The sequence below is a fragment of the Lichtheimia ornata genome, assembly GCF_029851405.1.
Source record: "Lichtheimia ornata isolate CBS 291.66 chromosome Unknown scaffold00004, whole genome shotgun sequence".
Classification (NCBI taxonomy): domain Eukaryota; kingdom Fungi; phylum Mucoromycota; class Mucoromycetes; order Mucorales; family Lichtheimiaceae; genus Lichtheimia; species Lichtheimia ornata.
The window spans coordinates 136,995-153,048 of NW_026695324.1; the positions used below are offsets into that span (position 1 = coordinate 136,995).

General features: G+C 44.2%; 3 protein-coding genes and 1 non-coding gene across 4 annotated transcripts; 2 read left to right on the forward strand and 2 right to left on the reverse strand.

Annotated features, from left to right (window-relative positions):
• Window positions 1–389: 389 nt before the first annotated feature.
• O0I10_001469 (uncharacterized protein) lies at window positions 390–2,780 on the forward strand (the record flags this gene model as incomplete). Its single annotated transcript, XM_058481565.1, has 5 exons — window positions 390–953; window positions 1,042–1,756; window positions 1,815–1,913; window positions 1,974–2,648; window positions 2,701–2,780. The coding sequence occupies 5 exons, from the start codon at window positions 390–392 to the stop codon at window positions 2,778–2,780; spliced, it is 2,133 nt and encodes a 710-aa protein (XP_058347422.1).
• A 4,333-nt stretch (window positions 2,781–7,113) lies between these two features.
• O0I10_001470 (uncharacterized protein) lies at window positions 7,114–7,815 on the reverse strand (the record flags this gene model as incomplete). Its single annotated transcript, XM_058481566.1, has 1 exon — window positions 7,114–7,815. The coding sequence occupies one exon, from the start codon at window positions 7,813–7,815 to the stop codon at window positions 7,114–7,116; it is 702 nt and encodes a 233-aa protein (XP_058347423.1).
• Window positions 7,816–8,970: 1,155 nt separating this feature from the next.
• Window positions 8,971–9,052, reverse strand: O0I10_001471. The gene has a single exon. It is a non-coding gene; the product is annotated as a tRNA-Ser (tRNA).
• A 1,336-nt stretch (window positions 9,053–10,388) lies between these two features.
• On the forward strand, window positions 10,389–13,437 carry O0I10_001472 (uncharacterized protein; the record flags this gene model as incomplete). Its single annotated transcript, XM_058481567.1, has 2 exons — window positions 10,389–13,120; window positions 13,179–13,437. 2 exons carry the CDS (start codon window positions 10,389–10,391, stop codon window positions 13,435–13,437), a joined length of 2,991 nt encoding a protein of 996 aa, XP_058347424.1.
• Window positions 13,438–16,054: the final 2,617 nt, after the last annotated feature.

Sequence of the window (16,054 nt, forward strand, 5' to 3'; positions counted from 1 at the left end):
GTGGTCACCGTGTGCCTGTTTGACGAATTCCAGAAATGTTTAATGTCGCCGCACTTAATTGGAAAGAGAGGTTCTGGATTGTGCCATTACGATTATGCAGCCGACATGGCAACCAATGTTGCCGAGTCTTGTATGCCATTGGTGTTTATGTATAGCAATGGCAACGATAATTAGAGATGGCACTTTTCTAAAAGGAGAAGTAAACAATCGAACATAAAGGGGGGGACAATGCATGATATCAAAGAGATATACCACTTGAATTGGGATCGACTATCCGAATCTGGTTATAAAAGTCTCCGACTCAAATGGCAATCCCAACATTATATTTTTGCCTCACATTTTCTGTGTAGAAACCATTTCTCTACTTTTATTTTCTTCACACTCTATATATGCATCAAGATTCCACGCCCTCCTCGTCTCGAACGACGAGCAGTAATGGGAGCAACAGTACACGTCCACCCTTTTACCATTCCAATTCCTGCCCCAATATACCCGAGCTAAAGTTTACTGCTGACGGTGACGATGATAACGTGAACGAGAAACGACCCTCCATATCGCATCATTCAGACTCGGAACATGAAAAGGCCGAAGATAACCACTCATCAGTGAGCAATACGGATACCTTACTAGAAGCGGCCCTGGAACGAGAAGAGGCACAGGATCGACATACACGATATCAAGAACATGTTGCCAGGTCGGCAGCACTTGTTGATCGCATGCTTAATGATACGCGTGGCAATGATGCAGCAACCAACTTGCAACGCTTTCGGTCATCGAATAGTATTGTGGATGAAGACCCTGGTGGTGAAGAATCCATTTCTGCAGGATTACCTTATTCCATGAATGGTGCAGCTATGGGTGCTGGTGGCAGTGTCTTATCATCCTTGATGAAGTTGGAAGCACAACGTCGCCAAAAGGAACAGCAAGAAAGAGAACGCAAAAAAACAAAAAAGGTTGGTGCTAACTTTTCGGGCAATCGGAACATCTTTTGCGCATTTAAATGCCTCATCTCACACACCTTGCATGTGAATACGTATCTAGAAGCAAGGTCGTAAGAAAAAGAAACGACCTGAATCGTTCCATCAAGAAGCCGAGACAACCGGTTATAACCAACGACCCAAACTTGCTCATCGACCTGCAAGTTGGCTCTCGAATGTGACAGCTTCCAAACATCTGGTCCCCAGCCTCGAAAAAAAGAAACTCATGTCGCCTTCAGTGTCACGCCGTTCATCCGTCGATAGCCTTTTTACCACAGCATCCCAATTTGAGCCCATCACACTCGAGGATCGTATTCGTATCACGTTTGAGATTGCCAACATCTTGCAAAAACAGGAATTCCTACGTAAATTGATCAAGTCACTCATGTTGTATGGTTGCCCAGCACATCGATTGGAATACATCATGCGACGTGTATCAGAAACCATTGGTGTCGACGCCGAATACGTATACATGCCCAATGTCATGTTCATGTCTGTTTTGGATCATGGTACACATACCACCGAAACCCACTTTATTCGACAGACACAAACATTTGAAATGCACAAATTGGGTGAGATTTATCGATTACAAAAGCTAGTGTGTCATGGTGAAGTCTCTGTGGATGAAGCACTTGAAATGCTGGATCGTGTGGCGAGTGAACCTTCTCCCTTTCCACGTTGGCTCAATCCATTTGTATACGCTCTTGCATCCTTTTGTGGTTGCTTGCTCTTTTTTGGTGGTGCTTGGATCGACGCGCTGGTGGCAGCTGCATTAGCAAGTAATGTACTCCGCCTCATCTCATATGCATTTTCACCTTGTTCATCCTTGCAATTTAGTGGTCTTTGCTGTTTATGAGCTCTTTTCCGTTCGCATCGAAGGCATTCAACCCATTTGGGAGATCACCGTCTGTATACTCATTGGCTTTGTTGCTCGAGGTAAAGGAAAAGTCCACACATTGCCACATTGGTTTAGCTCACCTATCCTTTCTTTGTTAGCCATTACAAAGTATGAATTCTGCTTTACACCCATCGCCTTTTCGTCGTTCATTGTCATTCTCCCTGGTTACCCCATGGCTTTAGCTATTGTCGAGCTTGTATCCAAGCAACTTGTCAGCGGTGTGGTGCGTATGGTGTATGCAATGGTGTACTCCTTTTTACTCGGCTACGGCATTCAAATGGGATCATCCATTTATATCTTGATTGATCCAAGTACGAGCACGACGACTTCCAGCTGCATGGCTGCAACCAACATTGGAACATGTGATCAGCAACGTATCGACCAAAAGTTCTTTATTTTACTGGTACCCCTCTTTGCAGTCGCCTATTGTGTCTTTGTACGTGCACGTGTGTTCCGTTGGCCCGTCATGATTATCGTTTCCGCCATTGGCTATGTCGTCAACTTTTGCTTGTCATGCTACGCCCAAGCACCTTCACAAGTGCTCCAAGTGGTGCCAGCCTTTACCATTGGATTGTTGAGTAATTTGTTGACCAAGGTTACGGGCAAAATGTCGTTCGATACGGTGTTGCTTGGCGTGTTTTATCTCGTGCCGGGAGGTTTGAGTATCAAGGCAGGATATGGTATCTTTGATAGCGGCCAGAATGATGCTGTATCGGATAATCTCGGTAACCAAGGAGCCAACTTTGCTCTTAGCATGATTGAAACGTCCATCGGTAAGTTGATTGGAACAGTGCCTACACCTCCCTTCTCATCTATTTTTGCTAGGTATCACAATTGGTCTCTTTGTGGCAACGCTCTTGGTCTATCCCAAAGGAAGCTCACATACACCGCTTATGAACTTTTAATTATTCCCACCTATATCACTATTTGTACATATGTATAAAAAATCGGAGAGCTTTATTATCGTGATGGATTGGATGCTGCTGACATGTGGACATGGTTTGTAAAAGAGTGTTGGATGAATAGCAATGGGTCTCTCAGGGCATATATAGCCTATGATAAACTCCTTTTCGAGATGGTGATGTTTGATGAAAGGTAAAGCGTTGTTGGTATCCATGGTGTGCGACATTCTTTTTATTCAAAACTATGATCGGATCAATGATGCCATGCTCTTCATCCACAATCAATGTTAGTCCTTCGTTTGTTGGTTTCTTTATTCACGATCCCCATTCTTTGTAATGCTCTTTTTGTAAACTAAAAGGGTTCTTTATTGTCCACAATGAAAAAGGTGATTGGAGGATGGTGCTAAACGCCCTTTATGCTTCCCACCGTCGCTATCGTTGCATCCCAAATGACTTCCTTGAACCTTCCTGCCACCACTACTACCATCATCATCATCACCATAATGTTCTGGTTCTTACCGGTCATTGATAGCCATCATCAATCTCATCCACAACTCGCTCGTATTCAAGGAAAGATAAACTGCTCTTCACCTTCTTCGTGCTAGCCATGCGTTTTCCGATGATCACTCGACGTGTTATTGACGCGCAAAGAGACGTTGAAGGTACTACCGATCAGCTTGTCATTGTCACCATGGCAACCTTTACGCCTCCCATTGCTCACGTTTCCTGATGGAGGGAGTAGGTTGGGTGTTCCTTTGCCCATTGATTTCAAAAGTAAAAGTCAACAGCGTTATACATGATCCTCGATCCATTTCTACCAATGTCGTTACTGGTTGCCATGGTCCCATTCAGGCTGTCGCCATAGGTTACAAAGATTACCAAGATAGACATAGATCATGTAGATGCATGCACACAATGATCGCAATAAACGTAGTATACATTGTAATAAGAACAAGTGGAGGATTTGATTTATTAGCGTACAAGAGGATACTATCATCATTATAGTAAACAAGGGCAAGTGGGTGATCTATTACTATTACTACGTATGTGGGGCCATGTTGTGGAAAGGGGGACTCCTAATACTATCACCACCTTCTAATACTATCGCCCCCTTCTAATACTACTATCATTATCATTTCATAATTTTGGTCGGCAACCAGAACTGCTGGTATAACGCAACACTCCAGCAGACGGCGCCTCATCTTTCCTCATTGCAGAAGGGGAACCGCTTCACGTCTGTAGCGCTAGCGTAACCTACACCCTGTCAACTGCGAGGTAAAGGAACTCTCATGCCAACCTCACAAGGAGCAAGGCATATACATACTCCACTCCTGCAACAATGACCAGAACACGCTTAGCGGATAACATCCAGTCATGCTACGACCCAAGAGCATCCATGAACACGACCAGCGCAACATGAATACTTTCAGGCGGAGGGGTAACGAAGAAGGGGGAAAAAACCTCGCTTTGTTACGCGGCAAAGGCTGAGGAAAAAAACCCCCTGTGCAGGCCACTCCAATCAACTTGTTCTAAAACAAACTTACATGAGTACACAGCACCAAGAGATGAATGAACAATAGAAAACTTACCGGGCAAGAGAAAGGAGGATACTGCGCCTCAAAGGAAAAGGGCTCTGTTTTATAAGAAAAAGAGCGCTCTTTCAAACGCGCAAATTTTTGAATCCCAGCGTGGTTTTTTTACGTGCTTTTTTTCGCGCTTTTTCGTCCAATTTCCTTTTATACTCAGCGCGTTTCGCGTCGCGCGTTTTACAGCCTAATCTCTGCCTAAAGACGCCGTTCTTTCTTGTACATGTGGGCAAGTAGAAGGGGAAGTAAAATTGTGTTGTCAATGACAATCATGCAAACTGACACCTCCTATTGTGGCACGAAGCTATCATGCCGACGCCGATCCGGAGAGATGCAGCTAACAGCGACGCCATGTACCACTGCACCTTCTATATACGTACATGTTGATCCACTACTTTAAAACAAAGCTTATTGATCCTATCATGCTGCATCAGAAAGAAAACATACGCGTTCTGTATCAAATTTCTGGCATAGCACACAAAAGTTACATGCATTTATTGGTAAGAAACAACATCTTATAGCGAGCTTTATATGTAATCGTCCTGTTACATCTTTTATGTGTCATTCTGAAGGAAGAGGAATGTTGCTTGAGAACGGTTGAATGATTCGTGTGCATGGAGACAGGTTGATAGGCAAGTATCCCAGCGGGTTTTATCCACCAACGTCAAAAAGTTTCAGCCATCTCACTCTGCATCCCCTTCTTCTCTTTTTCTTTGACGCCCGCCTACATACGAACGACTCAACTTGGAATTGCCGCCAGCATTGACCAAGCACGATCCAAGAGCTTCATTTCAAACGGTCCACCGCCACCCATTGTGAAACGACGACGTTTCTTTTGTCGACAAGATACGAATGGAATGAGGCATCTCTACTTTGGAAACGATGGCATCAGATCTGCTCAATGTTGGTAAGATGCTGGAAACCATGGGAAAGCGAAAGGTGTATCACAAGACGTCCCTGCAACAGCTGTAAGCATCTTCCCTATGCCAGCTATTCACCTCCTGTTATACTCACTTGCCAAGGAAGGTATCAGTAACGCTGTCGGATGGTTTTGGATCAGTATACTATTGTCGTATGCAATCTTGTGGTCTTGCATTGCCTTGGTATGTGGGTGTCGCGTTTTTTATCTATAGCACCGTTGGCTAATTATACACCACAGGATCTACGTGCACAAGCCATATGTCAATCGCCAATGATAACGCCACACACAAGCTGCATGAACAAAGTCAGCCATATCCATGTCTTATAACACCAACATTACGCTTATCGTACACGCCACGCCATAAGGAATGGTATACATGTCGACTGATGAGGAGCAAACGTTGCCTGAAGTATCTGGAGCTCGTTTTCTTCAAGAGACAACGCACCATCTGAATTCCGACAAGGCTGCAACTGCCACTTTACCGAATGCCTGGAGGTCATTGAAGCCTATCGTCCATCTACTGGAAAGAAGGTGCTGCCAAGAGATAACCATCATTGCAACTTTGTGGCCATGTTATCTATGCATCCATCTATGCTCTCTTTACTGCTTCTGAGGACCAGCTTTATAGCTATGACCTTGTTCGCTGCCAACATTGGGAACATGTATTCTGGTAGTGCCTCGACAACGATCAGCGTTAACTTTTGGCAAAGGCTATTCATGGTTAGGTGTCCAAGCTGCCATTGGAGCTGAATAGGTAATCCATTTTGCCATGTTTGGTTGAGACCTCAAGAGTTGTAGGATTTGCTTCAAGGACATGACCAGTGAATCGGTGAGTATTTTGAAGGAGCATTTCAAGAGTTTATCAACGAAGTGACTCGTCGTATTAAGGATGACCCGTTTTGTGCCCGATCTCTTTTGGCCCCTTGGATTATTGGTGGGATGGACACCGAGACTGGAAACATCAGCTGCTTGGCATGATACATAGTTTCAAAGGATACAATGATCAGTAGATGGGTCTATAGAAAGAATATACATGTCCATTGGATGCTGGAAATATACCATGTAATAGAAGATTACGGGTCTGCGGATGATAAAATAAATATACGCTATCCTTGTTTTCTTTTGTATCGAGCAGGGGAATGTTTGAGAATCCCTGGTTTTGGAATAAGATGCGTTAGCAATGGCACATCGGCTTTGGGATAATCTATCATAAAGAGACTTGTTGTTTCTCACAGCGAATTCCAAGGTGTTCTTTGTGGTATGGCTCTTTATGGCTGCATTGTGCTCATATCTGAATGACCACTATATAAATCACCCATTGTCTTTCACTTTTCTCCTTATATTGCTTCTTGCTCATAAACGATGCTATCCATTTCCCCATGTCGGATCCAGCTCTAGAGCACTTAATCTTTCTTTATGCATTGATTGTAGATTGACATTGCATTTTCTCATCACATAAATCAATATCATCGAATCGTCCACCATTTACTTTATTTCGCCTGTATAAGGTACCAAAAGTACCAGTGATAAGATTGCTACGAGTCTATTGTCAACGCGCGAGTCAATACGATTCTGAAACAATCTTGCATACTTTGATCCATCAATCAATGCTATTTTGCATACAATCTTACCGCAGCAACCATGTTCCTGTGCATCGTTTGCAGACAAATTTGGCGGAATTGGAGCTTCCAGATCGATCTTGTCATAGCAACCATCATCATCCTGTTATTCATTATCCTAGCTTCATTCAAAGGTGGGGCCTACTTGCATCCAGAGAACGCTTTGATCTGGTAGTACAACAACAGCGCGTATGGTACCTCGTCTTCCTTCAGCGATGTCTTGTAGTCTTTGTTGTGTTAGGGCGTCGTTGTGAGCGCGTTGGTTGTTCATGGATGGCGTCACCATATGAAAGCTGAAGTCTGTTGTTCAACATGTCGCTTTTACCTGTTCCAGTAGGTAGCACGACAATGCCATCGCGATTACCAAACATGGATAGCATCAAGGTGTCAGCATGATCTTTTGAACGTGGTGTAGCATTTGGACCATGCAATGCGGCCAAGCAAGTCATCATGATGTCGTAGTTTGACATTGTGGTGATTGGTGATGATGGTTGTGCGCGACTTGATGATACATGACGAGTTGATTGTGCATGTGGTGGTGATGAATAAGCATCGATATCGATGGGTTCCAATTGATCGAAAAAATCATCCGTATCCTCATGTCCAGGTGTGGTGACCATAGGTGGAGACATGGGCATATGGGTGGGCACAGAAAATGGTGTAGCCATGGAAACAGCGGGTTGTTGATGTTGATGATGATCTGACAACTGTCTCAGGGTATTCTCCATCTTGTTCACCACATCTTGGATAGCTTCAAGCTGGTCATGAAACTGCTCCTTCACCATGTCCAATGCAACGGCCAATGTCGCAATCTGGTTATTGAGATGGACTTGTTCCTTGCCACCATCTTCATGGTCGATGCAAAGGTTTGGTGTTGCTGTTGAAAGTAGCCCATACAATTCGGTGGACATGGAAACGCGGACTTTGCTATTTGCACCATGTCAAATGCACCACGTTAATTCCAGCAGAGATAGCTATATCGAAAGTGACAAGGTGGCGTGTATGAGTAATGACTCATCAAGCAACATTATCAGACTTTACCTCATTACAAGAATACAATACTGCAATACAACGACAATGAGAGTAGGATAAAAATAAAGCACTATGAATGACCACAAAGATAAACGCTTCTTCACAAAATTTGCAAGAAATGGGATACGTACAAAACCTTGGACGTTTGACCTTGTAAGCAATCAAAGATGACAGAGAAAAGAGACGTGTAGGAGTATGATGGGCGGCGACAACATCCTTTTATTGTGCACGGGTGGGCGTGGGTACTTGTATCTGTTGGGGATGATGCATTGGCAACCTGTCAACATGTGTTACTACAAACCCTGACACATTCATGCACGAACACGCCATCCAACATTAAGAACCACCACCGTCTATTCTCGGTACAATGGAAATCTCGGCGCCCTTTTCATACTTCTTCCATCCTAAAGCGATCATTCATGCACGACCACGTGTTGCTGTCATCTTTGACACCTTCCATTACACTCCTCTTACGCTTACGTCGTGGCACCAAGCTCCTCAATGTCTGTCGGGCCAAACGAGGCATTGATCTACTCATGTGGCTCCCAATGTCCCCTAGAGAACGTAGCCGCTGTATACGTTGGCGCTTAGGCTGGTTACCAGGTGGCAAACCACAAACATGTCCCAAGTGCAATACACCTCGTGGCACCACCAAATCACACTTGACTCATTGCCTTAATATGCATACACGTTTGCAAGTTCCCATACAAAGTATCTGGTGCTCACTACTCAACCTCTCTATAACCACGTTGTACCACTTGTGAACCCTCTACTCTCCTTCACCTATTATTGCACTCCCTCTCTCTCTATTCATATCATTGAACTTCCCTTCACCCTTTTTTCCCATCCATCACCTTACACAAACCTTTACCTTACACGTGGTACTCATTTCAAGGGCTACGTCCAAAACCCAACAACTTTCAAATCCCTATACAAAACCTTCCCCTTACACCTCTGTAGCATCCTCAATACGAAAAATGAAAAACAAGACAACGAATCACGTGACCACATACAAAATCAAAACAAAAGGTAATCGTCACCTGCAGGATTCGAACCTGCGCGTCCAAAGGACAATGCCTTAGCAGGGCACCGCGTTAACCACTCCGCCAAAGTGACGAACTACTTGCATTGTCGATGTGAAACATTTAGGTATACTTAAAAATTTCCTTTTGCAGAAAACAAAAAGAACGTCGTATCGTTATGAAATTACCACCATCATGCAGCGGAGAGAACGCTCTTTTGAATGGTAAAGATGGAATACATGTATGGGAGGTAAGTGTGCAGCAATTTGGGGTGAAAGATTTGGGTCAACGTTGATTGGTCAGGGGGGCAAGTTGAATGAGCTGGTCGCTTCTCCGATATGGTTGGTGTATAGGTGAGTACTTTATGCACCACCATTTACATAGCCACAAATAAAGTTTAAAGCTGTTAATGCCAAGTTGAGTAATATCAAGAGACATGCAAAGGAACAGGAAACGTGAATGTTTTCTTCAATGACGTTTATTCTGACAATTACTATTATCCCGTGCTAACATACGTAGATGGATTTCTATTAGAGCTGTATGCGACATTTGTAATGGATGCTAGTGAATCACAAGAGTTGCACTCATGTTGTCATGGAAACGAAAAGAGTGTTCGATGAACTTCTTGACAATATTGCTGCTACTGGCTGTTGGTTATCATCACCTCTTAAGAACGTATTCTCATCATGACCAAGCCGAATAAAACATGACATTATCCACTACCATGTTGTCAACTTGGGCTTCACATGCTGTTGCTCCATTGCGACATCAACAGGGTCTCCGATGGGTAATCGTTGCTTTTCAGAATGAGCTGGATTGCTTTCGGTAATCTAGGTGAAGGAGTTGGGTCAAGGCATCGCTTATTCGAGTTGTGTGAAAAGTGAGAGAAAGAGCGTTGGGTGGGGTGAAATTGGCATCCAGCGCCGGCTGCTGTCTTGTGGTATTCAATGAACAAAGGTCTCCGGGGACTTGAATCACACTTGCATATGCTCGAGACATGAATCAAACAAAACTCTAGAACATGTGTCTTTTAGCTGGTTGGAAATATAGGGGTATTGATTAGCAAAGCCATTCAACACAATGAGTCCATAAAAAAAGAGGCAAAGACCTACACCAATTTGGGAGATTGTTATTCCTGGAATCAGCAATGGATACTTGGTGATGATGATGGCATTGTTTAATTCAAAGGAACATGGCGATTGTAGAAAATCAACAGCTTTATTCTTTTGCAGCATCATAAAGGGGGTGCATCATTGTCCGTGTAGTAGTCATTAACGCTATCAAATGTTGGAATCATATTTACTTGCTTCTCTTTCAATCATTACATCACCTTCGCCAATCGCTGCTTTGTTCAAGCTTGCAAGCAATAAAAGGTTTGCCGCTACATGATTGATGATAGCACAAAGCTTACAACTGATTCCCTTTCAGCAATGGTATCTAATAAAAGTGCAATGGTCCGTATGGCTAGTGCGGATATTCTCAAGCGGTTGGCATCTTATGAAGCGGCGACACCTTCACAAGAAGAACTGGGAGATTGGATCAACTATAGTCTGCTACGACCTTCGTTGTCTGATGAAGAATTGGAACTTGCTCTTCAGGTTTTCAGGAACCATACTGCCATTAATGATGATCAGCTACAAGTAATATTCGACCTTGAGCCGTACGACATTGATTCGGGAGTACCACCATCATCAACAGAATTTGCATTCTACTTGGTCAGTGTCACGGTGCCTGTCAATATAGTCCAAGATTTCTTGCTTCAAGTCATACTCGCAAATGACAAAAATGGTGATTCGGAAGCAGTATTTGAAGATTGGGAAACCATGTTTGCTCTTCAAGCGGTTGATGGTGCGAATTGTCACGTGCGATACATTGGTCAATGCCGTCTTTCATGCAACACTCCTGAGCGGCGATTCAAAAACATCTTTGGCGAGGTTCCTTCGCGACCTGTCTCCTGGTTTGTCCACTTCCTTGAAACGCGCTTTTCCGCTGATGAGCTACATGACCGAATCAAGCTGTACGAATTTGCTGGAGCACGCTTACCATTAGGATCGACAAAGAGACAAGGCGATCAAGTGGAGAAGCAACTCATTGCTGCATTCGACATTCGACTCTTGCTCAATGCACAAACGGCTGGCTACAACCACTTTTATTGGCGACCCAACGACCATCAACGCCAAGTATTTGAGACCGTAAAGACTTGCTTCTACCAATCCATGGCAACATTGGCAAGGTTCCCTGAATGCGATATCAACAAATGGCTCGCATGCTTACGACATTTCCCAGGCGCGACCGACGACGTTATGAACATGCTTGTTCAACAAGCAAGGCATGAAACATTTGGCGACTCAACCATTGCAGTCATCATTGGAAGTGGTTTACACAAGGTAGCATTATCAAATCTTCAGCCATTCTTCCAAAGCAAGACACGACCGTCCATGGCAACTCGAATGATTCTCAACAGCTTGATTGATGTCGAAGAATGTCCTCGTAGTAATCCAACCGTGTTACGATCCGAATACTTTTTGCCGTTGGTGAACCTGATGCCATTTGGAGTTGATGTTGGTTCTTTCGATCAAAATCTCGGGCAATTGATTGAATACCTCCATATCACACGACCGCTTATTTGCATTACTATGTCTTCACAATCTTCTTCTTGTGCACGATCCAACTTTTGCCATCGATACGGGTTGCCAAGACAACACTACCTGGATCACGTGGGCGTTGCCACCTTACAGCATTATGCCGGCGAGATGTATTTCAATGATCCAGCATCTATCCATCCTCCAAAGGGATACAAGACTATCATCATTCCTCATCTGCATCCTGACGTTGAAAGATTTGACCGTCGCCCTCGTTCACTTTATACCGTATTTTACTACACTTGGGCAATCACGTTCTTTTGGATGCATACGGCTCAAAGACTGGTATTGGAATTGGGATCTGAATTGGATCACGATAGTCTCTGCGAGTTGTTATACCAGCATTGTGCTTATGATGCACCCAACCTACCAGAAGAAGCTCGAGAGCTTTATCACGAGTTGGAGCATGCCAAGAAGGAATTATCATCTCATTGGACTCGACGACGTCTCAAGGTACAGAATGAACCCATGGATCCACATGTTGCAACAGCATTGACTTTGGCAGGATCAGAAGCAAGATCACTTGGTGCTACTCAACGCATGGAAGCCATTGGTAGAGCTGTGGGTCGCCCTAGGAGCAAGGAACGGCAACATCAGGTGGCACTTTTATGGAAGAAGCAATATCCCGATTTATTTGTGCATATCCCATCAAGTGATCGTGATGCTTGGTTCAAATGGGCAAATGGTGTCCCTCAAGACCGCTTTTATTCGCTGAGTGCATTGGCCTGCAAGAGTCACATTGGCGCGGCTACTGGTGATGACCATCCACTTAAGAAGCTTATCAAAAACTTTGGGCCCGAAGGATGTGAAGATGACGATTGGATGGAAGACGAGGATCAAGTGCGTGAAGCTCTCTCACGACGTGGTCGTTATATGCTGGGTGGTTTGGAAGGCAATGCTTTGATCGATCGTATGCGGCAATTATCTGAATCACGTTGGATGCGAGATCGACTCCCTTTTCATCCACTTCTTGAAGGGTCTCAAGTCAAGATTACAAGAAATGGCTCACTGGTGTTACGATGGATGGATGATAGTATGCAAGGCGAGGAGGCACGTGAAATCGTTATCGAGATGCGTTGCTTTGAGTGGATCCCTTTGGAATTGCGAGGTGAAGAGGAGATGTTTACGCTTCGTTTCTTGTCGACTGGTCTTGGATTACAAGTGAACAAGGACTTTGGATCAGATGGCATGAGCGGTGATTTCATTACAAGACAAGGATTCTCCAGGTTCGAGGCACCAGCTTTGATACGCCAGCAAGCAGGTTTTGGTCTTCACCGATATGCTGTTGACTTGGATCGTCTTTGGAGAAGTGAACGAGCACGCATTGAAAATACAGCACCAATACAACCAATGATTGTACAACAACCTCAAGGAAGATCAGCTTTGATGTGTGGCGACAACCCCTCCAAATTTACCTTGCCATGCAATCCTCAAGATGCAGTGTACCTTTTGCAGCAATGGCTTCTCAATGATTATCCTGAACAGGGAGGAGAGGTGACAACGCTGAACCCTTACAAGATGTAAGTGTAGATGTTCATCGCCTTGAAAATTGCCCTTGATTAATAATCATTCTTGTAGCTATACGCTACGAACACCTTTGCCCGATACCAAACCTTTTGAGCAGTATATTGTCATGCATCATCGATCTCATTCTTTTGCGGATTTCTGGCTGGATTTGATCCACACTCTCGGGAACACCAAGAACGCTAGTGAGATACTACGTTTGAATATAGCAGCTATTCGTCAAGGTGTCACGGTGATAAGGAAGCAAACAAGATTGAGAGAAAGCAATGCAGGCATTGAATACAGGATTATCAAGTTCAGTCGCCCTAAATAGTATTAGATACTTGCATGCCTTTGCTTATTTAATCCATCACATACACCAGGTTGAATAAATTCACAAAACGTAATAAAGGGATCATCTTGTAACTTCAAGTTCCACCATAAAAACGATTTGGATTAAACATAATCTTTAGAGTATCGTGCTATCAACTCATATGTGCATGGCGTTGATCACTTGCCTGATTTCTGGATTGAAAGGGGAAATAGAAGTTGAAGGTCGGAAAGCAAGACGACTGGATCATTTATATCGTCGTACCTAGGTGGTTTTGTTCTGTTACCACAACATTACTACATTCACTAAAGATTCCTAGCTCACATGTTGATGGAGGCTGCCTAGTCAGTGTTAACGCTAACTTAGGTGGCCTTATAAAAGAACGAACCATTCCACACGGGCTATTACAAGCGGACCTTACCATAGGCTCGTACGGGAAGGATCCATCATCCATCACGCCGCCAATAGCATTGACCCTTGCAGCTCAACCCAGTCAGATGTGCTATACAAACACGCCTCTGCATCTTCGGCTCTCAAGGATGTAGCGGGCCACTTGACAATGAACAAAGACTACCCTTCATATAGCATCACGCTGCTTGCAACATAAAGACCCCACGCTTGATTTTAGAGTTTAGAGATACAGGCTCATTTATGTTTTACTTATGCCGTCAGCGTGATGGAGTTGCTTTTTCCTACTGGATGGTGTCGACTGCATGAACGGAAAGATGAGCTGAGCGAAATGGCACGTGGTTACACAGACACATCCTTGACAGGTTGCTGCACAAATGGATGATGACGATGATTGCCTTTTGTGAAGGTACGCAAGTAAACAGCATCAATAATGAAGGTGTGTCGTGACTATGATGATACCATATCACACTTGGATGTAGGAGAAGGTCGAGCTGCATAAACCAATTTGTACATGTAAACTCACCAGTAATCAACTCAGTGGAGGGATCACTTCACTTTTTCTCTTAAGGTCATTCCACTCCTCCTTATTGTATCGTAAAAGCCATATACTTCTTGCATGACCCATAATCGAACCACCTTTATTATTCCACCTTCGAAGCAATAGTATGTAATCCACAAGCTAGCAAAGTCCAAGCGTGTAATAAATAAACAATGCTTTATTTCACCTAGCTATCTTGCTACATTGCCACCACCACCCTCGTAGTCGTCGTCCGTCATCATTCGTACTCGTACTCGTACTCGTCAGCAGGCGTCAATCTCCTCGTCGCAAATATCAAAGACACACAAGTTGAAGTGAATGAGATCTTGCAGGCTTCCTTAATCTCGCTGTCGTTATCATCGTCGTTGTTGTGAATGAGGTGATCATCATAATCTTCATTATTGTGAATGTGGTAATCATCGTATTGGTCGTCTCTATAAGTAGAAAGCAGCCAAGTTAGACCATCTGATACCGGGAATGATGACGATTTGGTATACCGTTAGGCGATCCTCTCCAAGGAAGAAAGCAAATCAGAAGGAATTCACAAACCAAACCACCACCATACGAGCAACGTCGGGCGATCCCTTGTTCTTGAGAAAGCACTGCACGAATCACGCAAGGCCAGTTCGATCCATGGCAAGGAAGGACATCACTTACGTAGAGTCCAGGCTCATAGTTGTCCTCATTCATCCTCTCCAAAGAAAGAATGATCCCCAATCCTTCCAATCATTTCCCATCTCATGAAAAGAAATCCTCAAGGGAAAGAACGAGTCTATCACGAGAAGAGCGTGTTGGTTAAACACATTCACAAGCTGTTGTAAATCCCCTTTTACCTCAACACGGTGACCATGCTCTTCCAAAAACCCATCGTCATCGACCCATCCTCAACTCAACGCAGGCCTATAGAGCCCTGGACGCGTTCCAAGAAGCTTTTCCAGCACACTTGGCTAGTGCAGAGCGACGCAGCGGCCACTTGATACAGGCTGGGACTTGAACCCAAAGAGATGATGATGATGCCCCAAGTTGCATTGCCTGACCAAAGAAACCTATTCGATTCATTATTAGCACACACACACAATAAACACCCTTTTCATTGTTTGCTTCATTGCACTTGCCTTTTCCATAGACATAAAGTTCCTTTGCTGCTGGATGTTAGAAACCGAAAACCATGGTGTAGTGTTGTTGAGCCGAAACAAAGCGCCAAACCAGCCAACGTCTTGAAACCAAACTTGCCCCCTATATAAGCTAACACGTCAATGGAACAAGTTCAGCTGCAACATTGGACTCTGAATGTACCTGTTGACACCAAGCGTAAGGCGGGAATAGCAACGAACAAGAGGAAGCAACGATATCGCCATGGCTACCACACTCATTCCTATTTAGCACTTGGACACACTCACTCCCTGACAATGCATGTCCAGAACTATGTTAATGCCGCACTCTTTTATGGTACAATACCTTGATCGAGATGTCCTGAATGGGGATAAAAGCAGAGGAGGGAGAAAGAGAAGAGAAGCGTTGTCTCCAAGTCGTGGAGCTGCTGTCCCCCAAGTTTAACCTTACCCTACCTTACCCCACCTTACCTTACCTTACTTTACCCTCAGCCTTACCCCCTTACCCTTTCCCCAATACACACCATCCACCCATCATCATCATCACCCTCACGATAGG